Raw genomic sequence first — 25,905 nt, forward strand, 5'->3', positions numbered from 1 at the left:
TGTTGAATAAGAAAAATGTGTCTTCAACTATTCCATCTCAATTTATTGTTGGAAATAAGACCTATAGTGATCCTGATGTTATTTCATGTGAATTTGATAACTTTTTTGTGAATGTGGGTTCCTCTCTGTCAAAGAAAATAGAGAAAACTGATGGCAATCCCTTGGATTACAATAAGGAACATTTCCCTTCTCTGCTTCAATTTGATCCTCCTGATGTAAATGGAGGTGATGGAGTTAATTGTTAACTTAAAGATATCAGCAGCAGGTCATGATGAGATTGGTGCCTCTTTGGTGAAATCAGTGTCTTCCTCGGTTACTGAGCCTCTAACATATACAGTGAGGGAAAAAAGTATTTGATCCCCTGCTGATTTTGTACGTTTGCCCACTGACAAAGACATGATCAGTCTATAATATTAATGGTAGGTTTATTTGATCAGTGAGAGACAGAATAACAACAAAAACATCCAGAGAAACGCATGTCAAAAATGTTATAAATTGATATGCATTTTAATGAGGGAAATAAGTATTTGACCCCTCTGCAAAACATGACTTAGTACTTGGTGGCAAAACCCTTGTTGGCAAACACAGATGTCAGACGTTTCTTGTAGTTGGCCACCAGGTTTGCACACATCTTAGGAGGGATTTTGTCCCACTCCTCTTTGCAGATCTTCTCCAAGTCATTAAGGTTTCGAGGCTGACGTTTGGCAACTCGAACCTTCAGCTCCCTCCACAGATTTTCTATGGGATTAAGATGCGTTTTTCTGGATTTTTTTGTTGTTATTCTGTCTCTCACTGTTCAAATAAACCTACCATTAAAATTATAGACTGATCATTTCTTTGTCAGTGGGCAAACGTACAAAATCAGCAGGGGATCAAATACTTTTTTCCCTCACTGTATCTTCACCAAATCAATGCTAACTGGTATTGTTCTCAAAGATTAGAACATTGCCAAAGTTATCCCCCTCTATAAATCTGGGGATCCAATATCTTTTACAAATTATCGCCCAATATCTGTACTACCATGTTTTCAAAAATCCTAGAAAATTGGTGTATAAGAGAAAGTTGAAACATTTAAATCAACACTGTATTATTCTATATGAGCAACAATATGGTTTTCATAAAAACTACTCCACAGATATGGCTCTTTTGCAACTTGTGGATAAAGTCTTTACAGCCCTGAATAACAATGAATACACTCTTGGCATCTTTTTAGATTTATCCAAAGCGTTTGACACGGTCGATCATGAAATATAACTTTCTAAATTGCATTATTACGGTTTTCATGATTATACATATAATTGGCTATATAGTTATGTTTATGGTAGAGAATAATTTGTTTATGCAAAAGGAAAAGATATCCTGTGGCGTGCCACAAGGTTCGATAATTGGACCTTTGTTATTCGTAATCTATATCAATGACCTTACTGCTGTATCTTCTAGCATACTTCCCATTCTCTTTGCTGATGATACCAATTTGATTTTATCACACAATAATTTTGATTCACTCATTAATGAAGCCAACTCAGGCATGGCCAGATAAACAAATTATCTTTAAATGTAAAAAAAATCTAACTTTATTGTGTTCACTAGTAAGAAGAAGAAGAAGGAAAAAAAGCCAGAATCTCAATTGGTGGGAATGAAATGGAATAAGTCACATCTACTAGATTCCTTTGAGTTCTAATTGATGAAAGTGATCCTGGAAAAATCATATTAAATTTGTCTGCAGCAAAGTGCTGATAAAAAAAAACAACCCATTTTAGCAGACGCTCTTATCCAGAGCGACTTACAGTTAGTGCATACATTATTTTATTTTTTCATACTGGCCCCCCGTGGGAATTGAACCTACAACCCTGGTGTTGCAAACGCCATGCTCTAACTGAGCTACATCCCTGCCGGCCATTCCCTCCCCTACCCTGGACGACGCTGGGCCAATTGTGCGCCACCCCATTGGTCTCCCGGTCGCGGCCGGCTACGACAGAGCCTGGATTCGAACCAGGATCTCTAGTGGCACAGCGATGCAGTGCCTTAGACCACTGCGCCACTCGGGAAATCTGTTGGTATCATCAGAAAGATTAGTGGTTTGGTTCGGTTCATCAGGTTTGCTTCCTAACTCTATACTATAGCTTAATTTATTCATATCTCATTTACTGTAATATTGTCTGGGCCAGTACATATGCCTCCTACCTACACAAATTACTCATCATACAAAATAATTTTGCAAGACTAGCAGCCTCCTCTAATTACCTGGCTCCATCTGCACCTTTGTTTAAGAAACTCAATAACTTGTCTATTTATGACATTAATGTACGCCAATTATATGCACTTTCATCTACAAATACTCATACCTCCCAGACAGTTTACCTAAACCCTTCAATGGATTCTTCCAGGTTAATTCTGAAACCCATCTACATAACACAAGACACTGTGATAACCGTCCCCCTCCCCACTGCCGCACCTCACGTAGTCAGTTCTCTATCAGATATAGAGGTACCATACTCTGGAATTCTTATCTTCACAGTGCCAAAACATCATCATCCCTCGAACTTCAAACGAAGACTGAGGGTCAGCCTGATGAACCAAACTACGCAGTAATCTCCTCCATATAGCCTAACTCTCACACACCACATTCACACACACATTTAAACAAAACAAATATATACAGTGCATTTGGAAAGCATTCAGACCCCTTGACCTTTTCCACATTTTGTTACGTTACAGCCTTATTCTAAAATGGATTAAAAACAAAATTTCCCTCATCAATCTACACACAATAACCCATAATGACAAAGCAAAAACAGGTTTTTAGAAATTTTGGCAAATGTATTAAAAATTAAAAACGGAAATATGAAATTTACATAAGTATTCAGACCCTTTACTCAGTACTTTGTTGAAGCACCTTTGGCAGCGATTACAGCCTTGAGTCTTCTTGGGTATGACGCTACAAGCTTGGCACACCTGTATTTGGAGGGTTTCTCCCATTGTTCTCTGCAGATCCTCTCAAGCTCTGTCAGGTTGGATGGGGAGCGTCGCTGCACAGTTATTTTCAGGTCTCTCCAGAGATGTTCGATCGGGTTCAAGTCCGGGCTCTGGCTGGGCCACTCAAGAACATTCAGAGACTTGTCCCGAAGCCACTCCTGCGTTGTCTTGGCATTCTTCACCGTAGGGATGGTGCCAGGTTTCCTCCAGACATGATGCTTGGCATTCAGGCCAAAGAGTTAAATCTTGGTTTCATCAGACCATCTTGTTTCTCATGGTCTGAGAGTCCTTTAGGTGCCTTTTGGCAAACTCCAAGCAGGCTGTCGTGCCTTTTACTGAGGAGTGGCTTCCGTCTGGCCACTCTACCATAAAGGCCTGATTGGTGGAGTGCTGCAGAGATGGTTGTCCTTCTGGAAGGTTCTCCCATCTCCACAGAGGAACTCTAGAGCTCTGTCAGAGTGACCATCGGGTTCTTGGTCACCTCCCTGACCAAGGCCCTTCTCCCCCGATTGCTCAGTTTGGCCGGGCGGCCAGCTCTAGGAAGAGTCTTGGTGGTTCCAAACTTAAAAATGATGGAGGCCACTGTGTTCTTGGGAACCTTCAATGTTGCAGAAATGTTTTGGTGCCCTTCTCCAGATCTGTGCTTTGACACAATCCTGTCTAGGAGCTCTACGAACAATTCCTTCGACATCATGGCTTGGTTTTTGCTCTGACATGCACTGTCAACTGTGGGACCTTATATAGACAGGTATGTGCCTTTCCAAATCATGTCCATTCAATTGAATTTACAACAGGTGGACTCCAATCAAGTTGTAGAAACATCTCAAGGATAATCAATGGAAACAGGATGCACCTGAACTCAATTTCGAGTTTCATAGCAAAGGGTCTGAATACTTATGTAAATAAGGTTTTTCAGTTTTTTATTGTTAATACATTTGCTAAAAAATCTAAAAACCTGTTTTTGCTTTGTCATTATGGTGCATTGTGTGTAGATTGATGAGTGAAAAAATGTATTTAATCAATTTTAGAATAAGGCTGTAAAGTAACAAAATGTGGAAAAAATACAGGGGTCTGAATACTTTCCGAATGCACGGTATAGATTTTTTCGTGATTACTGATTAATGTATTTATACATTTATTATTGGTAGGTTTTAACAACCCTTTTATTTATTTTTTGTACTTCCAACCACACCTGAACCGTTTATTTTTTATTTTTTATCTGTATTGTTGTCTATCGCTTGTTTTTTCTGGTGCAAATAAATAAATAACAAATAACAAAATTGCATGAACACATTCATTTCACAACTGACAAAAAAAGTAATAGCTTACTTAATAGACTTCATGGAAATTACATTTCACAATGCTGAAATAGCACACCTATGTTTAGATGTGCCGTACACACATGCATGCACGGACACACACACACACACACACACACACACACACACACACACACAAACACACTGGACGTACCACCACCACACACACACACACACCACACACACCTGGACCGGCACCCATATTAGAAATCTAAATGGGTCGTGGGTTCAGTCTCAGTTCACAGCTGAGAGCTCCCACAATGCACTGGGCTCATGGCGACACCTTAGGAAAGGGGCAATGCTCCTTGTACCATACACATGGACCCAGGTACACACACACACACACACACACACACACAATTGAAAAAAATATAGGTCTACAACTCCATCTCCCCACTGAGCCGAACACATCCCCTATCCCCTCATAACACACAGCCTACCAAGCCCCTCTCCTCTACATACAGATGTAGAATCTTAATTTGAGCCAGTTTGCTAAAGCAGGAAAATAATCCTGCAGCAAAAGGAAATGTGAATACTTTTGTGGTTTATAATTACTGGACATTTTTTGACTTCAGAAGCCTTTTTAAACCTCAAATACACTACTTTGCTGCATTGCTGAAAGGTTATCCTGCAAAACAAGATTCACAGTTTTACTAATGTGACTTCAGATTCTGATGTTTTTCCCACTTTTCTCCAAAAGTCAAATTTCAAAGTTGCTCCAAAAGTCAAATTTAGAAGTTAAAGTTTTAGATAGGGTTAATACATTATGTTTAGGCATTTATTCTGAATGTGTACATTTAAGGGTTACGTTTTATGATAGGTTTAAAACAAAACAAAAACTACAAAATTAGTGTCTACCACTAGGATTGAACACGTGACCTTCAGATCCGGAGTCATGCGATTACAAAAACCCCAAGCCTACTTGATGGTAATAGCGCTCTGTTGCCCCTAGTGGCCCATTTTGACAACATTCCCCATCGTCCTCAGGACATGGACAGACGTCCAATTTCAAAGTCAATCTTAAGCGATCTGGCTGCTCCTGCAACTGGGTGATCAAATTAGATCCTACATCTGTAAACACACATCCCTTACCCAAACACACATGGGGCCACCACAATGGGCTGGAGGAATCCTTCATCTCAGGATCTGTAGACTTCTAACTCCCAAATGTTCAACTGTAGCCGATGGAGGCTAGTTTAGGTGCTGTGCCATCCCTATGTGATGTTACAATAGGTAACCACATTGAGAACTCTGGAATCAGATGTAGTAAGTTGTGCCTGTTATATCGATGGCAGTGGGATGCATGGCTCCAACGATTAATCTATGAATCCGTGCCATGGATCTTTAGTGAATACACAATGCCAAATGTTCAAATCAAATCAAATCACATTTTATTGTCACATACACGTGTTTAGCAGATGTTATAGCGGGTGTAGCGAAATGCTTATACTTCTAGCTCCGTTAGTGCAGTAATATCTAACAATTACACCACATATACCCAATACACACAAAAAAGTAAGGAATGGGATTTAAGAATATATACATATATGGACAATTAATGACAGCAATGACAGAACGGCATGGACTAAGATACAGAATAATATTATAGAATAGAATGTAGTATATACATATGAGATGAGTAGTGCAAGATATGTAAACATTATTAAAGTGAATAGTGTTCCGTTTCTTAAAGTGGCCAGTGATTTCAATAGGCAGCAGCAGCCTTTAATGTGCTAGTGATGGCTATTTAACAGTCTGATGGCCTTGAGATAGAGGCTGTTTTTCATTCTCTCGGTCCCAGCTTTGATGCACCTGTACTGACCTCGCCTTCTGGATGATAGCGGGGTGAACAGGCAGTGGCTTGGGTGGTTGATGACCTTGATGATCTTTTTGGCCTTCCTGTGACATCCGGTGCTGTATGTGTCTTGGAGGGCGGGTAGTTTGCCCCCAGTAATGCGTTCGGCAGACCGCACCACCCTCTGGAGAGCCCTGCGGTTGTGGGTGGTGCAGTTGCCGTACCAGGCGGTGATACAGCCCGACAGGATGCTCGCAATTGTGCATCTGTATAAGTTTGTGAGGGTTTTAGGTGATAAGCCAAATTTCTTCAGCCTCCTGAGGTTGAAGAGGCTCTGTTGCGCCTTCTTCACCACACTGTCTGCGTGGGTGGACCATTTCAGTTTGTCGGTGATGTGTACGCCAAGGAACTTGAAACTTTCCACCTTCTCCACTGCAGTCCCGTCGATGTGGATAGGGGGGTGCACCCTCTGCTGTTTCCTGAAGCCCACGATCATCTTCTTTGTTTTGTTGATGTTGAGTGAGAGGTTATTTTCCTGGCACCACACTTCCAGAGCCCTCACCTCCTCACTGTAGGCTGTCTCGTCATTGTTGGTAATCAAGCCTACTACTGTTGTGTCGTCTGCAAACTTGATGATTGAGTTGGAGGCGTGCTTGGCCACGCAGTCATGGGTGAACAGGGAGTACAGGAGAGGGCTGAGCACGCACCCTTGTGGGGCCCCAGTGTTGAGTATCAGCGAAGTGGAGATGTTGTTTCCTACCTTCACCACCTGGGGGCGGCCCGTCAGGAAGTCCAGGACCCAGTTGCACAGGGCGGAGTTCAGACCCAGGGCCTCAAGCTTAATGATGAGTTTGGAGGGTACTATGGTGTTGAATGCTGAGCTATAGTCAATGAACAGCATTCTCACATAGGTATTCCTCTTGTCCAGATGGGATAGGGCGGTGTGCAGTGTGATGGCAATTGCATCGTCTGTGGATCTATTGGGGCGGTAAGCAAATTTAAGTGGGTCTAGGGTGACAGGTAAGGTAGAGGTGATATGATCCTTGTCTCTCAAAGCTCTTCATGATGACAGAGGTGAGTGCTACAGGGCGATAGTCATTTAGTTTAGTTACCTTTGCTTTCTTGGGTACAGGAACAATGGTGGCCATCTTGAAGCATGTCGGGACAGCAGACTGGGAAAGGGAGAGATTGAATATGTCCATGAACACACCAGCCAGCTGGTCTGCGCATGATCTGAGGACTCGGCTAGGGATGCGGTCTGGGCCGCCAGCCTTGCGGTGGTTAACATGCTTAAATGTCTTAATCACGTCGGCCATGGAGAAGGAGAGGCCAAAATCCTTGGTAGTGGGCCTCGTCAATGGCACTGTGTTATCCTCAAAGTGGGCGAAGAAGGTGTTTAGCTTGTCTGGAAGCGAGACGTCGGTTGCGACTCCACTTTGTCTCTATACTGATGTTTTGCCAGTTGAATTGCCTTGCGGAGTGAGTAGCTACACTGTTTGTATTCTGCCATATTCCCAGTCACCTTGCCATGGTTGAATGCGGTGGTTCGCGCTTTCAGATTTGAGCGAATGCTGCCGTCTATCCACGGTTTCTGGTTAGGGTAGGTTTTAATAGTCATAGTGGGCACAACATCACCTATACACTTCCTGATAAACTCCGTCACCGTTTCAGTGTATATGTCTAAATTATTTTCAGAAGCTACCCGGAACATATCCCAGTACGCGTGATCAAAACAATCTTGAAGCGTGGATTCCGATTGGTCAGACCAGCATTGAATAGTCCTTAGCATGGGTACTTCCTGTTTGAGTTTCTGCCTATAGGAAGGGAGAAGCAAAATGGAGTCGTGGTCAGATTTGCCAAAAGGACGGCGGGGGAGGGTCTTATAACCATCCCGGAAGTTTGAATAGCAATGGTTGAGGATTTTAGCAGCGTGAGTACAACAGTTGATATGTTGATAGAACTTCGGCAGCCTAGTCCTCAAATTTGCTTTGTTAAAATCCCCGGCTACAATAAATGCAGCCTCAGGATATGTGGTTTCCAGTTTGCATAAGGTCCCGTGAAGTTCTTTGAGGGCCGTCATGGTATCGGCTTGAGGGGGGATATACACGGCCGTGACTATAACCGAAAATAATTCTCTTGGGAGATAATATGGTCGGCATTTGATTGTGAGAAATTCTAGGTCGGATGAACAGAAAGACTAGAGTTCCTCAATGTTACTACAACATGAGTCGTTAATCATGAAACACGCACCTCCACCCCTCTGCTTCCTGGAGAGATATTTATTCCTGTCTGCGCGATGAACTGAGAACCCATCTGACTGGACCGATTTCGACAGAATATCCGTGAAACAGAGTATGTTACAGGCCTTGATGTCTCTCTGGAAAGAAATCCTTGCCGTAGTTCGTCGACTTTGTTAACCAAAGATTGAAGATTAGCGAGTAGAATACTTGGAAGCGGTGGGTGGTGTGCCCGCCTCCTAAGTCGGACCAGCAGGCCGCTGGAATCAATTCAGTTGCCCTGGGGAGAGCAAACAAAGGATCTGCTTCGGGAAAGTCGTATTCCTGGTCGTAATGCTGGTGAGTTACCGCCGCTCTGATATCCAATAGTTTTCCCCGGCTGTATGTAATGATGGAAAACACTTTCTGAGCTAATAATGTAAAAAATAATACATAAAAAAACAAAATACTGCAAAGTTTCCTAAGAGCTAGTCGCGAGGCCGCCATCTTCGTCTGCGCCAGGGTGACGAATATTCCAAATGCCCAATCGTTGTTCAAACAAAAGAGATGGATGCTCTTTGTTGCATTTTTAATATGACAGTTACAGGAAGAGAAACTCAACCAAACTAAAGCCACAAAAAACACAAACAAACACACTCCTCCATTTGTCATCCTGTCTTCCCATAGCGAGGGAGAGGGAGAGAAGTGCGTTCGGAAGTCTTGTGTTTAGTAACAAGAAAGCTACTTCCCAGAGTTTTCTGATGTGTGTTTGCAGTAGATCCCAGTGTGTGTGTATGTTTGCGTGCGGACGTGCATGTCTCCCTGTTGGCAGGATGACGAGGATCACACGAGCTGTGTCCTGAATTCCTCTAAGACAACTGAAGGCCTAACTGACTTCCTCTTAGATCTCACTGTCTCTCTATACATGCAACACATCATCACATACCAAGGGACAATGAAAATTGATGTATTTTTTCATATTTAATTCTAGTTTGAGAGTTCTGTCTGTTTGGTTGTGTTTTACAGATGTATTGCAATGGATCACAGACTGCTAACTGCAGTAGGGTTCTATATTTACATTTACATTTTAGTCATTTAGCAGACGCTCTTATCCAGAGCGACTTACAGTTAGTGAGTACATACATTATTTAATTTTTTTATACTGTCCCCCCGTGGGAATTGAACCCACAACCCTGGCATTGCAAACGCCATGCTCTACCAACTGAGCTACATCCCTGCCGGTCATTCCCTCCCCTACCCTGGACGACGCTGGGCCAATTGTGCGCCGCCCCATGGGTCTCCCGGTCACGGCCGGCTACGACAGAGCCTGGATTCGAACCAGGATCTCTAGTGACACAGCTAGCACTGCAATGCAGTGCCTTAGACCACTGCGCCACTATATGCTGAATACTGTGGCGGTCGGTGCCATTTAAGATGAGGGAGGATTATATATTTTTTATGAGCATGGCCTTATTTCTATTGCAGCATATTGGATGACTGTCATTCATACCATTCACCCAGCTCAATGTAGCATTGATAGGTTTAGGCTACTAAATGATCGTATTTTCCCTATACCCATCATGAGGTTGCTACAACCTAGCCTATGAATGAAAGTTTAAAACGTAGGTGCACAGGTTAAGAGAAATTTGAGTAATCAAGGTGACAGACATTGACACATTCAATACCGCCTTGCACAATCTTGCCTGCATCTAGCTGATCTGGGGTGTAATCATTAGTCCAACTGTTGCAAATTAGAATTTCTATTGGAAATTCAGGCAGAATGAATACACCCCTGATCACACGAAAACACAGTTAACTTTCATAGCAGCCACATATAAACAGCGTGATCCATTTGATCGTTGGATAATTCCTTCTCGCATCTACGCGCTCTCCTCCTCTCACCTTTTCCTTTCGCTTGTGAACTTCAGTGCACAACATATCAGCTGTCTGTGACCAGGCGAAAAAACCTATCCAAGCCAAACCTTCATATCATATCCGCTAACCGCTACCCACAGCCTACATTGTTGTCACCATATTAGCTAACGTCAAGTCAACATAGCTACTAGAACTAACGCGTTAGTAAGCCCGCTACAATCATGCGGTACAGTGTACAGTTAGCAAGCACTTTAGCAGTTACATCAGCGGGCCCCGGTGGCAATAAATTAATAAAACCAAAATCTTACCTTGACTTGGAAGAGTTCCAGCGTTGGATAGCCATAGCCAGCTAGGTAACATAGCATCCCTCTCTGTTTGAGCTGGATGTTTGAATAGGCTAAACTAGCTAGCTGCATTTGCTAGCTAAGTAAGTGAAAGTGAAAAAATATATATAGCTAGCTTTCTCTCTCTCTCTTGCTTCTAAATGTGTTCAAAACTGTTAAACTATTGTCTTTCTCTCTCTGAGTCAACTACTCACCACATTTTATGCACTGCAGTGCTAGCTAGCTGTAGCTTATGCTTTCAGTACTAGATTCATTATCTGATCCTTTGATTGGGTGGACAACATGTCAGTTCATGCTGCAAGAGCTCTGATAGGTTGGAGGATGTCCTCCGGAAGTTGTCATAATTACTATGTAAGTCTATGTAAGGGGTTGAGAACCACGAGCCTCCTAGGTTTAGTCAATAATAATAATAATAGAAAATAATAATATGCCATTTAGCAGACGCTTTTATCCAAAGCGACTTACAGACATGTGTGCATACATTTTTACGTATGGGTGGTCCCGGGGATCAAACCCACTACCCTGGCGTTACAAGTGCCATGCTCTACCAATTGAGCTACAGAGGACCACAATGTCCTCAATGTACCCAGAGGAGGATGGAGACTAGCTGTCCTCCGGCTACACCATGGTGCTACCCTACAGAGTGCTGTTGAGGCTACTGTAGACCTTCATGCAAACAGTGTGTTTTAGTCAATTATTTGGAGACGTGAATATATTTAGTATAGTTTTATCTAAAAATTGGAATCAGGTGTTGTGTGCTAGCTCTGGAATAGATCAACTACATGGAACGGATGGGGGTTCCGAGGAGAGGTTTGAAAACCACTGGAATAGGCTGACTGAGTGCAGTAAAGTAACTCCATCCTCTGCAGTTCTCTGCTGTGCTGTTTTTTCCTCAGACTACCTCTCACCCTCTGTCAAAAGCTCTCTCATCTACCCTAACACACGCTCTTTCCATCTCGCTCTCTCTCCCATCCTCTCCTACCTCTTACCCTCTGTGTACTGTCAAAACACCTCTCATCTCATTACTTCTCTCTCTCTGCCTTCCCCCTCTTTCCTTCTCTTTCCCTCCCCTCCGTCGTTTCTCCAACACTCTCTGTGATTTGCTCTCTGTTTTACCTGCTGACACCTGTCACCTGGGGATACAGGGCTTGTGGTCATGAGCTGCCAAGGTGTGTATGTGTGTGTGCGCATGTGCGTGTGCACGTGCCTGTGCGTGCAGTGTGTGTGTCACCCATGGTTACAAGCCTTAGGACACTGAGCCAACACACTGCAGTGACCAGTGTGAATAATTTATCCCGTTTTGATACTATGGCAAATGTCCTCATATCCACGCATAGAACATGTTAATAATAGATGCCAATACAGACTGCTCTGCTATGGAGAGATAGGAAGATGGACAGGGTATTTACTTACAGTATATTTCACAGCTACAGTGTGTGCGTGTTTATGTGCTTGTGTGTGTGAGTGATCGAGGTCCTCTCTTTATTACGACTTGGCTGTCAGAGGAGAAGAAAAGAGGGATGGAAGACTTGAACTCTGGATGAATCCTCTCCGGAACTTTCTGTGAACCAGTAGCTGAGGGTCACAGTCAGGCAATGCACTCCTCCTCGTACACACATAAACACAAAATGACACACACACACACACTCCCTCTCTGAGTTCTTTGAGGTTCTGAAGAACAGAGGGAGGGAGAGCATGAAACAAGACAGAGGAATAGGTTGATTAGAATATTGTCCTCCAGGGGGATTTCTCTTGCCAGGTCTTATACAGGTTACAAACACATGATCACACACATACAGTCCAATAAAACATGGAGACAGTAGCCAACAGAAAGTAGAAGGCCAGTAGAATACCTATCAGAGGGAGGGAGTGTTATTGCTCATGAAGGACTGCTCTGTGCTACATAGCAGAACACAGAAAGTGACTGTAGACAGTTGAAAGGAAAGGAGAAGTCAGTAAAAATGTCCCAGAGGTTGCTCAGATGGGTGTAGCTTTGATTCATGATACGCATGATTCAACAAGACAACAACAGCCATGCTGGAAGTACAGCAGAGTGTACAGCAGAGTAAGGGTCAGTTCAGTTTTCAATTCAGGAAGTGCATTGAAATGCATGAATTGAACATTGCCTGTTGTTTTCTATGAGGATTTTTAAAATACAAATTATTTGGATTTTAACAAACGTAATGTATTAAGTTAATTCCAGCCCTGGTGCTGGGTGATGACCAGCATGCCAGCGAGGAGTGGCAGAGAGTAACGGCATACAGTCTGTAGCACCCTCTGTCACTGCTGTTAAGAGCGAGGGGTGAGGAGAGGGGGAGGGGGAGGCTGTTTTACATACAAGCTGTTCCTGAAACTATGGAAAGAATAATCATTCCATGCTTTCTCTCTCTCTCTCTCTCTCTCTCTCTCTCTCTCTCTCTCTCTCTCTCTCTCTCTCTCTCTCTCTCTCTCTCTCTCTCTCTCTCTGTGTCTGTCTCTCTGTCTGTCTGTCTGTCTGTCTCTCTGTCTGTCTCTCTGTCTGTCTCTCTGTCTGTCTCTCTGTCTGTCTGTCTCCCTCCACCGTCTCTCCTCTCACCAGTGTTGAGGGTTGTCTGACTTTTCTATGTGTTACTGGTGTCAGCGGTGGGATATGAGGATCTGGTCAAAACCATTGATCCGGCTGATCAGAGTATTGGCTAACTCTCACAGTGGCGTCAGGATCTATAGCAGGTCCCAGAACCCAGCAGGAGGGATCTGGGATTGATTACGCCAGGCATGAGAGTGTGGCGGACAAGAGGTGTAAATCCATGTGAGAGGGAGAGAGAGTTCTGTTTTTGTCTATAAAGGCAGATTAATAATAAGGATACAATGTCTTTACCGAGCGAACCGCATCCTTGGCATTCCCTAGCGCTTTTGAGTACGGAGTATGTGTGTGTGTGCGTGGTATGAATTCATATTCCAGTAAAGTGGTCCCAGTGGAGAGGCAGCTCTTTGTTGGTAATGATCATGCTGGGGAACACTAATGTAGAGGAGGAGAGAGAACAGCCCACAACACACATACCCCCCCCCCATTGCCACTTACCTTGGCAACACACAACCCAATTCCATATATGTGTGTGTGAGTTTTCTCCTGTGGTTAATCTCATATCGATATGTGTTTTCGGGTTCTCTTTCAAGCTTATCGTGCTGTTATTCTGGTAAATGCACCACCATCAAGCGGCTTAGGGAAGAGATCCTCCAGCTGTTTGCTCGGCTGTGAGAAAAGGATAACCTGCTTTCTAACTACACCGACCTTGCTGTAACCCAGGGGAGGCAGTCTGGCCACCCTTTATCTATACGAGAAGATCCGATCCAGCTATCAAACAGCTTTGCCCCGCTTGAGACGGACCTACCAGCCCCAGGAGTCAGCACAGATTATGGGTGTATACTACCAGCCGACAGCCAGTGGCACCCTCCTCCATGGCCACCACAGTTCAGCAGGTCGCTTCCCCATCAGATTCCATCATGATCACCATCATTGTGGGCAGTTCGATGGTGAGAGAATTTGGCTTGCCTACGGTCTGTGGATCGACCAAGATCCACTGTCACCCAGGAGCTCCGTGGCCATGACATCACCTCCCTCCTGCCCATGGTACTGGCCAAGTACTCCAACATTGACACCATCGTCACTCACATAGGTTTTAATGACCTTCGTTTTAGGCGATCTGAGGGAGGACTACAACATTTTTAAAAACACCCTCGCTAGCACAGGGAAGAGAATCATTATCTCTGGCCCCCTCCCGTGCTACCGAAGGGGTTCAGAATGTTTGAGATTTCTATTTGCCGTAAACGAGTACCTGAAGAACGACAGGAATGTCTTTTTTTGTGACATCTTTAATTTGCTATGGGAGCAACCAGCACTTTTTAAAAGCGACAGGATTCACCCTGACCACAGGGGTTCCAGGATTCACCCTGACCACAGGGGTTCCAGGATTCACCCTGACCACAGGGGTTCCAGGATTCACCCTGACCACAGGGGTTCCAGGATTCACCCTGACCACAGGGGTTCCAGGATTCACCCTGACCACAGGGGTTCCAGGATTCACCCTGACCACAGGGGTTCCAGGATTCACCCTGACCACAGGGGTTCCAGGATTATTTCCAGCAACATCGCAAACTGTTTTAGAGACTGACGGACAGGGTCTGGTAGTGCTCCAGTTCTCCCTGTCAGAACAAGCAACAGAGTTTTTGGAAAGCATATCAACTCCTGTAGAAATGGTACTATGGTTATTGTGAGTAACCTAATTTATGTTCCTTTAACTCCACCTTCTAGTGAGTTTATACAAACTGTTACCTCGAGGCAGATGCCTTAGGGGCAGAGTGGCCCGCACTCATTGAATATGGCGCTTTTAAATGTTAGAGCAATCACTAGTAAAACCTTTCTCACTGAAACATGGCTGTCTTCAGACTGTAGTGTTGCTCTTATTGAAGCCTCGCACCCCGGACTACAGCTTTTTATACTCTATCAGAAAAGGGGAAAAGGGTGGGGGGACAGCCTCTATTTGAACTATTGCTCTCAGCTGTAAGGACATTTCATTTGGCGACTTTGGGTCTTTTGAGCATCATGTTATACTGTTTAAATGTCAGCCACCAGTGCTGGCCATAACCCTGTATAGGCCACCAAAGCACTGCTCCACTTTCTTTACTGATTTCTCTGAACTGTTGTCTATTATCCTTGAGAACTCTGATAAAATTGTGTTGGGACATTTTAATATTCATGTTTACAAAGGGACTGACTCCAAGGCCGTTGAAGTGATGAATCTTTTGAGCTCTATAGACTTTATACAACATGTTACTGGGCCCACCCATAACCACGGCCATACTCTGGACCTGATTATCACTAAGGGGCTTTCTATTGACACATCCTCTATTGTTGATGTTGCTTTATCTGATCACCACTGTGTATTTTTCCCTACCTTGTTGCCCATAGCACAGGGTAATACTGAATGCATTATTAAGAAACGCTATCTTAACTCTGAAGTTGCAACAGATTTTATTGTTTGAACCTATTTTGCCTTCCTCTTGTGATGATTTAGTCAATAACTTTAATAGTAAATTAAGGGCAACCATTGATGCCATAGCTCCAGTAAAGTTTAAAAAGGCCACATCCAAACGGAGAGCCCCTTAGATAAGTGTGGAAACTAATCAATTAAAGAGAAATTGGAGAAAGGCAGAGCGGAATTGGAGAAAGTCAACGTTGCAGGTCCATTATGATATTCTGAGAGAGCAACTTGGCATATATAACAAGGCAATTAGAAATGCCAGATGGCTCATTTTTGTAACTTGATCACTAATAATCAGAATAATTTGGGAGTGCTCTTCTCGACCATTGATGGCCTGATAAATCCTACCCCCACAAACCTACGTGAACTTTCCTCCACATCTAATTGTGATGGGTTTGCGGCATATTTCAGAGATAAGATAACAAACATTAGGCTGGGTATCAGTCAAGCAAGACCTGATGAGAAGTTTGATGATACAGTACCAGTCAAAAGTTTGGACACACCTACTCATTCAAGGGTTTTTCTTTATTTTGACTATTTTCTACATTGTATAATAATGGTGAAGACATCACAAGTATGAAATAACACATATGGAATCATGTAGTTACCAAAAAAAAAGTATAAATAAATATTTAATATTTTTGATTCTTCAAAGTAGCCACCCTTTGCCTTGAAGACAGCTTTGCACGCTCTTGGCATTCTCTCAACAAGCTTCATGAGGAATACTTTTCCAACAGTCTTGAAGGAGTTCCCACATATGCTGAGCACTTGTTGGCTGCTTTTCCTTCACTCTGCGGTCCAACTCATCCCAAACCATCTCAATTGTGTTGAGGTCGGGTGATTGTGGAGGCCAGGTCATCTGATGCAGCACTCCATCACTCTCCTTCTTGGTCAAATAGCCCTTACACAGCCTGGAGGTGTGTTGGGTCATTATCCTGTTGAAAAACAAATGATAGTCCCACTAAGCGCAAACCAGATGGGATTTTCACTGCTACGCAGACGATACACAACTTTACATTTCTGTGTCACCAAAAGATTTTAGCTCCACGGATAAATTATTAGACTGTATTAGTGATTTTAAATAGTTGGATGGCTCACAACTTCCTCCAGCTAAATCAAGACAAGAACGAGGTACTTATTGTTGAAGCCGAAGCACAGAGAGAGAATCTGGCCGCATATTTTAATTCACGGGCAGGTAATGCTCTCCTGTCTGGTCTACCCAAGAAAGCCTTTGGTCAACTGCAAAACATACAGAATGCTGCAGCACGGGTATTGAGAGTTTCAAGTTCCTTGGTGTCCACATTACCAACAAACTATTATGGTCCAAACACACCAAGACAGTCGTGAAGAGGGCACGACAACACCTTTTCCCCCTCAGGAGACTGAAAAGATTTGGCATGGGTCCCCAGATCCTCAAAAAGTTATACAGGTGCACCATCGAGCGCATCCTGACCGGTTGCATCACCGCCTGGTATGGCAACTGCTCAGCATCTGACCGTAAGGTGCTACAGGCGGTGTCAGAGGAAGGCCCAAAAAATTGTCAAAGACTCCAGTCACCCAAGTCATAGACTGTTCTCTCTGCTACCGCACGGCAAGCAGTACCGGAGCGCCAAGTCTAGAACCAAAAGGCTCCTTAACAGCTTCTACCCCCAAGCCATAAGACTGCTGAACAATTAATCAAATGGCCACCCGGAATATTTACATTGACACCTCCCCCCTCCCTTTGTTTTTACACTGCTGCTACCTACTGTTTATTATCTATGCATAGTCACTTTAACCCTACCTACATGTACAAATTACCTCGACTAACCTGTACCCCCGCACATTGACTCGGTGCCGGTACCGGCTGTATATAGCCTCGTTATTGTGTTACTTTTTGTTACATTTTTTACTTTTGTTTATTTAGTAAATATTTTCTTAACTCTTTCTTGAACTGTATTGTTGGTTAAGGGCTTGTAAGTAAGCATTTCACGGTAAGGTCTACACCTGTTGAATTCTGCGCATATGACAAATAAAATGTGATTTGATTTGATTGACCAAGACTAGACGGAGAGCACACATTACACCGGTTTTAAGGTCTCTGCAGTTTTAGAATTAACTTTAAGATTCTTCTATTGGTTTTCAAATCAATCTACGATTGTGCACCCCAACATTTTTCTTTTTTTCTTCTGTGAAGCACTTTAGCAGCGTGGGCAACCCTGCCTGCGTACAGTATTGACCTCAGTAGGTTCTAGAAATGTAGACATGACACCATGGCTTTACCCTCGGGACATTGTTACTTATAGAGTCAGTCATCTAGCACACATATATGGATGCTGGGATGAAATCAACCAGTAGACACTACCCTACATGCTGTATTAGTTATAATAGAACAATTGAGCTGAATAGTAGAATTAGATGAATTACCTGAATGGATCTTGATGAGATCGGTGGATGATTCCATTTCTATTGAAAAGTCCCCTAAGAAATATCTACCACCACTTCAGACTTCATCCCTTACAAACTAGTTTCACATGGAAGGTACTTTGTCTTTCTAGGGCATCTAAGACATTGTTTGGTCTTTGATATAGTTGTTTACATGTTTGTGGATTGTTTTAGTTGGCTTGCTGATGGTTCGTAAAATCAGGCGGCTTTGTTTTGGGCTAGATGGAGTCTGTACCTTGCCATGTGATATCTGTCTGTCTGTCTATCTGTCGGTCTGTCTATCTGTCTGTGTTTCTGCGCTCACACTCCAACCCAGACCGTTTTTTTCTCAGTGTGTGTGTTATGTGTGTGTGTCTGCTCCACCTAAGCAAAAGATAAATGTCATTACTATTTAATTAAACCCATTTCTTCTGTCTCCCAAACGGCAAGCTTTCCCAAACATTTTTCCTGCTATCTGATTTCTCTATTAGTGTGTGCGTGCACAGGGGTGTGTTTCCCAAAGATTTCTCCACAGTGTGATCTCTCCCAGTCTCTCTCTGTCAGAGAGAGATTTGGTTCCAAGTTAAAGTTGAGAAAACAACTGTGTGTGTGTGTGTGTTGAATATAACCACCCCAGCATTGACTTCTAATTGTAGATTTAATTGGATAGTTCTCTCCTTGAGTGCATCTGATTACAGCCAAACAGTTTTTGTTGATAGATGCTTGAGGCAGAGAAAGTGTGCGTGAGTGCGTGCGTGCGTGCGTGCGTGTGTGTGTGTGTGTGTGTGTGTGTGCGTGCGTGCGTGTGCAACTGTGCGTGTGCTTGTGTGTCTGGGCCCCTTTCCATAAGTCATTGAGGCGTGCTGAGTGCTCCACGGCACTCTGTGTGTTTTTGGCCTATTGAGCAGTACACCAATTACTGTGATATTAATGAACCCATGGCTGGATGTGATAAGAAATAATATGCCTCTGAAAAACATACTTTAATATTGACATTTAGTGTTCCACTGTCTGCCTCTCTTTATTTGTTGTCGTTCAGATGGCACTCATCAGAAAGCTGTCACTCAAATATGATCTATAGTCCATTTGATCCTGGATTAACTTTTATAGAAATGTCAGACGGCTTCCATCTGTCCCGGTGACACATTGTGTAATTCAGGGGTGGCCATCCCACCTCCGAGAGGGCTAGAGCAAAAACCTGCACCCAGCAGTTTTCCAGGAGGAAGGTTGGCCACCACTGTTGTAAAACCAACACTTTCAACTGCAATCAAGTTGATTTGAATAAACCATGAGGAAGGGACTGTTTTGGGATTGCCCAATTCTATGGCATCTGGTGTAGCTCTGCTCTCCTGTCTCAAGATGCCCATATAAACTATACCGTCTGTCTGTTCACTATAAACAACAACAACATGTGGGTTGGTTTGGGTTCAAGAGCAGTTCCCAAAACGAACCTGTAGTATAGTGTTGCAAGTGTATTCTCTAAGAGTGTGTGTATTCTCTCTCTGTGTGTGTGTGTGTGTGTGTGTGTGTGTGTGTGTTTGTTCTCTAACAGAGCTTTTACACTATACAAGCGGCACTCGCCTAGCCACACTATCCTCGGCCTCATGTGGGTGCTAACAAGCTAGCAAGCAAGCTAGGTAGTACTACGTATCAACAGCCATTGTCAGCCAATCCATTAGGGGTTGGAAGCTATGGTGAGCTTCGATTGGTCACTCGAGTCACGGTATCGCAAAGGATTTTAATAAAATTCCGCTTTCCCCAACTTTATTTCCTAGCCCATGCTTGCATCGCTCAACGGTCCCCCCACCGGCCACTTCGCCTCTCTCCTCTCTCTCCCTCTCTGTCTCTCTCTCTCTCTCTGTGTGTGATTATATATGACATGATAGTACAGTCCTAACACTCCCAGCTCTATGGTAGAGTGTAAAGTCGAGCAAAGTATTTTCAGAGATAAACCAATGATCATATTTACCCAGATACTGTACCAGTAAATGCACCACATTTCTTTATTTTTTTATTGAGAATTCTGACCTCTTTCAATTATCAAAAACATGCTAGAAAACACTTCTCATGTTCTCTCCATTTACCAACCACCTCCTCTATCTGCACCTCTCTCTCTCTTTTACCATGGGAAGAAAAAGGATTCCTTAATAGAAGAGCAATGGAGTGGAAACAAAGCTTTACTCTCTCCTGTATGTCTAGTATAACTGTATTTGAGCACTGTGAGACAGACCTGGGTTCAAATAGTATTTGTGTTCTTCCAAATACTTGAGAGCCACGCTTACGTAAGCTTGTCTGGCGAAATGGAACAAATGGAATCGCCCCAAAACTGCAAAATCCGCCCTTCTTCAAACCAGCAGTACTCCCACCCCACTAATCACTCTACCCCCTCCTCTCTCCCCAGGCAGTACTATCCAGACCCTCACCCTGCCCACGCCATCCAGCTGATGAGAGTGGCCAAGCTCCAGCACTTCCTGGTTCACCTGGGGGACGCACAGCACACACTGAGACTGGTGAGCTGGGCGGTGAACCATTGTTATGGCTGCCCTATCCCTGTCTCCCCTCATCTATCTCAGGGCTCTGTTCAGGGGGGTGCAACGTTACAGAACATTTAGATCCCTCAAATTCAAATCTTGACCTCGAAGCCAATTCCACTGCTTTTTCATTCTTCCTCTCTAATCAGGGACTGATTTAGACATAGGAAATCAGGTGGGTGCAATTAATTATCAGGTAGAACAGAAAAACTGCCGTGCTCCGGACCTTGTAGGGTAAGATTTGAATACCCCTGTTTTAGATAGACATGTATTGTGTACAACAGATACAGTAGGCGTTTCTGGCTTGTAGCATATAGGGAATCATGTCAGCTCTAGTCAATACATTTGTAAGGGTAAGGTAATGAACACTCCACGTCACTGAATACATCCCTGCTCTCTCCTATCTCCTCTGCAGGCCTATGAAATCATGAAGGTTACTCACGGCAACCAGCACCCCCTGACCTCTGACCTCATCAGGAAGTTGGAGGAGTGTCGGGCGGAGATGGACCGTGCCTAGCAATCTGCCCTAGCAACCCGAGGGGATTCGAGAAGTCCATGGCTGTCCATAGTACATGTTTTTATCATAAATGACAGTGATGAAATGTTCTGTAGTTCATATTACATGAAATGTGGTAATTCAAATGATCATTTCCTAGAGCTACAGTACTTAATTTTAAACATTAAACTCACTGAAACAACCTCTTTAACTGTGTGTGTGTGAGCCGAGTTCAGATCTGTCTCCTTGTCTGAGCTGGTTCCTGTGTACTTGCGTGCATGCTTGTGTGTCGGTGTGTGTGTATGTGTGCACACTTATCTCCGGATATGGCCACACAGTGTTTTGCTAGTTAACTCCCCCTAAAACTGGCCAGCATAGTGACTTTAGAGAGACATGGATTAGGGCTCCTGTCCCCCCTCCTCTCCCCTCCCTCAGATAGCATCCTGCAGAGTGATGTCACCTGGTGGGAGAGAATAGCACCCTGGGTGTGTGTCTGTTGGTATAGCCCAGTGCTGTATGGTTGTTGGGCTAGCATAGCAGAGAATGGAAGGCAATGTTGTGTTCAGGAGAACCGTAGTCTTGTGTTTGTTGGTTTAATAGAGAGGGCTATCGGTTGTACCATTTGCTGTTTGTGTGTGTGTGGGCGTCTGCTAGTGTCTGTGCATCTGTGTGTTAGTTTAGCAGTGGCCTATCAGTTCTACCATCTCATCTCTCTGCATGTCTCTCTCACTTAGTCCTAACTATCTACTTCCGCTGTTAAACCTTACATAAACCTTACATAAACCTTAGGTAAACCTTGTGTACACTGATGACGGTATTTCTCACTGACAGCATTACTCTGTGTGGATGAGACAGTGGGAACACAACAAGGGATTAGGCTGCTGATGGAGCTGTAGCAGACTGACTGTGCGGTCTGAGCTGTGGATGGTGTTTCTAACTGATCACTCTCTCAGGGTGTTCCTGTTGTAGCTACTAGCTAGGTTTTTATGGCTCTTTGTTAGGGTTGCAAAATTCCGTTAACTTTCCCTAAACTCTACGGTTTTCCTGAACTCCTGGTTGGAGGCTTCAGGATTCCCTGTTTATTCTCTCCTGATTACGGGTATCCTCCAACTGGGATTTCTGGAAACCGGGGAATTTGGGGGAAATTACTGGAATTGTGCAACCCTAGTAATGGTGTTCTTTTACAGCCATCTTACAGTGAGGGAAAAAAGTATTTGATCCCCTGCTGATTTTGTATGTTTGCCCACTGACAAAGGCATGATCAGTCTATAATTTTAATGGTAGGTTTATTTGAACAGTGAGAGACAGAATAACAACAACAAAATCCAGAAAAACGTATGTAAAATTTTTTATAAATTGATTTGCATTTTAATGAGGGAAATAAGTATTTGACCCCTCTGCAAAACATGACTTAGTACTTGGTGGCAAAACCCTTGTTGGCAATCACAGAGGTCAGACGTTTCTTGTAGTTGGCCACCAGGTTTGCACACATCTCAGGAGGGATTTTGTCCCACTCCTCTTTGCAGATCTTCTCCAAGTCATTAAGGTTTTGAGGCTGACGTTTGGCAACTCGAACCTTCAGCTCCCTCCACAGATTTTCTATGGGATTAAGGTCTGGAGACTGGCTAGGCCACTCCAGGACCTTAATGTGCTTCTTCTTGAGCCACTCCTTTGTTGCCTTGGCCGTGTGTTTTGGGTCATTGTCATGCTGGAATACCCATCCACGACCCATTTTCAATGCCCTGGCTGAGGGAAGGAGGTTCTCACCCAAGATTTGACGGTACATGGCCCCGTCCATCGTCCCTTTGATGCGGTGAAGTTGTCCTGTCCCCTTAGCAGAAAAACACCCCCAAAGCATAATGTTTCCACCTCCATGTTTGACGGTGGGGATGGTGTTCTTGGGGTTATAGACAGCATTCCTCCTCCTCCAAACACGGCGAGTTGAGTTGATGCCAAAGAGCTCCATTATGGTCTCATCTGACCACATCACTTTCACCCAGTTCTCCTCTAAATCATTCAGATGTTCATTGGCAAACTTCAGATGGGCATGTATTTGTGCTTTCTTGAGCAGGGGGACCTTGCGGGCGCTGCAGGATTTCAGTCCTTCACGGCGTAGTGTGTTACCAATTGTTTTCTTGGTGACTATGGTCCCAGCTGCCTTGAGATCATTGACAAGATCCTCCCGTGTAGTTCTGGGCTGATTCCTCACCGTTCTCATGATCATTGCAACTCCACGAGGTGAGATCTTGCATGGAGCCCCAGGCTGAGGGAGATTGACAGTTATTTTGTGTTTCATCCATTTGCAAATAATCGCACCAACTGTTTGTCACCTTCTCACCAAGCTGCTTGGCGATGGTCTTGTAGCCCATTCCAGCCTTGTGTAGGTCTACAATCTTGTCCCTGACATCATTGGAGAGCTCTTTGGTCTTGGCCATGGTGGAGAGTTTGGAATCTGATTGATTGATTGCTTCTGTGGACAGGTGTCTTTTATACAGGTAACAAACTGAGATTAGGAGCACTCCCTTTAAGAGTGTGCTCCTAATCTCAGCTCGTTACCTGTATAAAAGACACCTGGGAGCCAGAAATCTTTCTGATTGAGAGGGGGTCAAATACTTATTTCCCTCATTAAAATGCAAATCAATGTAGAACATTTTTGACATGAGTTTTTCTGGATTTGTTTGTTGTTATTCTGTCTCTCACTGTTCAAATAAACCTACCATTAAAATTATAGACTGATCATATCTTTGTCAGTGGGCAAACGTACAAAATCAGCAGGGGATCAAATACTTTTTTCCCTCACTGTACCAGGTCTCTCTTCAGAAAGTGATCAAAAGGCTAAAGTTGGCTCCACCTATAACGACTGCATCACGTCGTGCAAATAATGGCACTAACACACGCTCATATTATTGCTTTAGTATAACCTTCAGTTTGTCCACTGACATACAGATAAACTCACAGGTTTATATTGAATGTAGTGAGAGATCTAATGGTTCTAGTCTCAGATTTGATCCAACAATGTCTAGCTAATATGACTTGAGGTATATATGTGACCAATTGGCATTGATGCCTATATGCTTTAGCTTGGCAGGCTTACAGATTTGTGGCACACGGGAAACCCCTGGTTCAAACCCAGTCAGTCTGAAATGTCTGTCTGTTGAATGTGGAGAACAATGAGAGAACTAGATATCATTTCCCCCCTCTCTCTGCAGAGAACTATACAATGAATAGACCATTTCTAAATCATCCATTACCTACTACTCCAATAGCTGGATCACTGTCACTCACACTCTCCATTTGCACTATCAGATTGGATTTATGATCATATCTTCAGCTTCCATTTTGATAGGCTTGGCTTTCTTTATTCCTGTCGCTCACTCTCTCTCCCCCTTCCCTCTCTCTTTCCTTTCTCTCTCTCTCTCTCTCTCTCCCTCCCTCCCCCCTCTCTCTTTCTCTCTCTGTGATGAGTGGTGTCTGAGAGCCCAGCAGGAGAGCCTGAGATCATCAAAGGGACATCAGAGATGTTTCACCCTCACACCAATCCCTCTCTCTTTACCTCCTTCCCTCCCTCCCTCCCTCTCTCTTTATCTCCCTCCTTCTCTCCCTCTCTCTTTATCTCCCTCCCTCCCTCTTTCTCTACACCGCCTGTCTGCCTCTCCACCTATCAAGGCATTTTTCTCCAAGGGGACTTTTTCTTCCCTTTTTCTCTCTGTCTCTGTCTCTCTCTCTCACACACACACACACACACACACAGGAATAAACCAGTGTTCCATCAGTGTGAACGCTGCTTTCCACCATTTAAAAGCTACTTACCATTTTTAGAAGCCTGCTATCCAGGTCCTGTGGAAGAGGCAGAAGAGAGTGAATCTCTCAGCCCACAGTAAACCTCCCTCAGTGCTGGTCAGAGATAGTGATATGCGAGATACAGTATGATACAAAACCTCTAAATAATTTCCTTCCTTGTCTGAACATATCTTATCCTACAACTATCCTGTTAATGAACTGCATAGTGGATCAAATAGCTGCAGTCAGAGAGCTGTGAGCTGTGCTGTGGGAGAGGAGGAGATGATCAGAGAGAAAGACTTGATGGTTTCCACTTCAGACAGACGGAGAGAGAGAGAGAGAGAGAGAGAGAGAGAGAGAGAACACACACAGAGATACGCAAGGAGAAACACACACAGTCAGACACACACAGTCACACGTTCCCATGTCTGTGTGTTATACAACTAGGCTGGGTCAGGGTGCTGAGATTTACAGATGTGTCCATGTGTGAAGACATGGGGGAAATAGAGCAGCATGGTAAGCAGGTTGTGTGTATGCAAATGAGTTTGTGTGTGCAGGGCTACCATTGTAATAACTGTACTGTTATTTTGAACTGTAATAATCTAATGCAGACAATGAGGAGGGAGAATGAATGAGAGTGAGCAACTATTTTCATCCTTCCTTCAATGGATGTGCAGTACTGTAGATACAGTAAGACTGAGAAAGAGAGAGAGAGAAAGAAAGATCCTATTCTTCATCCACCAATGGGATTTGTTCTCTCCTCTCTCTCTAAGTCTCTCTTCCTCACCCCCTCTCCCCCTCTCCCCTCACCCCCTCTCATGCACCCTGGGACAGGCCTTTCCCCCCTTCTCTCCTCTCCCCTAGTGTGGGTGTTCAAAGCAGGGTGTCAGGAGCAATGTTTCATCCAGGGGCTGAGAATATAGAACCCTGGTAACCCACCAGAGGCCTACACATTCTCGCTCTTTGAATCTTTGTCAGTGGCGGAGTTATTATAATTGCGGAGCGACATTAATATTACAAATGCATTCTAATGACAACAAAAGGCTCACTCAGTCTCTGTCAGAGGCACTGATACTGCTTCTCCTCCATTGGGCAAGATTAATTACTATTGTAGGCGTACACACACACACACACACACACACACACACA

General features: G+C 43.9%; 1 protein-coding gene across 1 annotated transcript in view; it reads left to right on the forward strand.

Annotated features, from left to right (window-relative positions):
• LOC121545072 (histone-lysine N-methyltransferase SMYD3) overlaps positions 1 to 21,187 on the forward strand; it is a 182,892-nt gene extending 161,705 nt beyond the window's left edge. Inside the window, exons 11-12 of the mRNA XM_041855439.2 lie at positions 20,351 to 20,459; positions 20,896 to 21,187. Coding sequence (XP_041711373.1) covers positions 20,351 to 20,459; positions 20,896 to 20,997 — 211 coding nt within the window. The 3' untranslated portion in view covers positions 20,998 to 21,187. The remainder of the gene's footprint in view (positions 1 to 20,350; positions 20,460 to 20,895) is intronic.
• The last annotated feature ends 4,718 nt before the right edge of the window (positions 21,188 to 25,905 follow it).

This window comes from Coregonus clupeaformis, chromosome 29, assembly GCF_020615455.1.
Source record: "Coregonus clupeaformis isolate EN_2021a chromosome 29, ASM2061545v1, whole genome shotgun sequence".
Taxonomy (NCBI): Eukaryota; Metazoa; Chordata; class Actinopteri; order Salmoniformes; family Salmonidae; genus Coregonus; species Coregonus clupeaformis.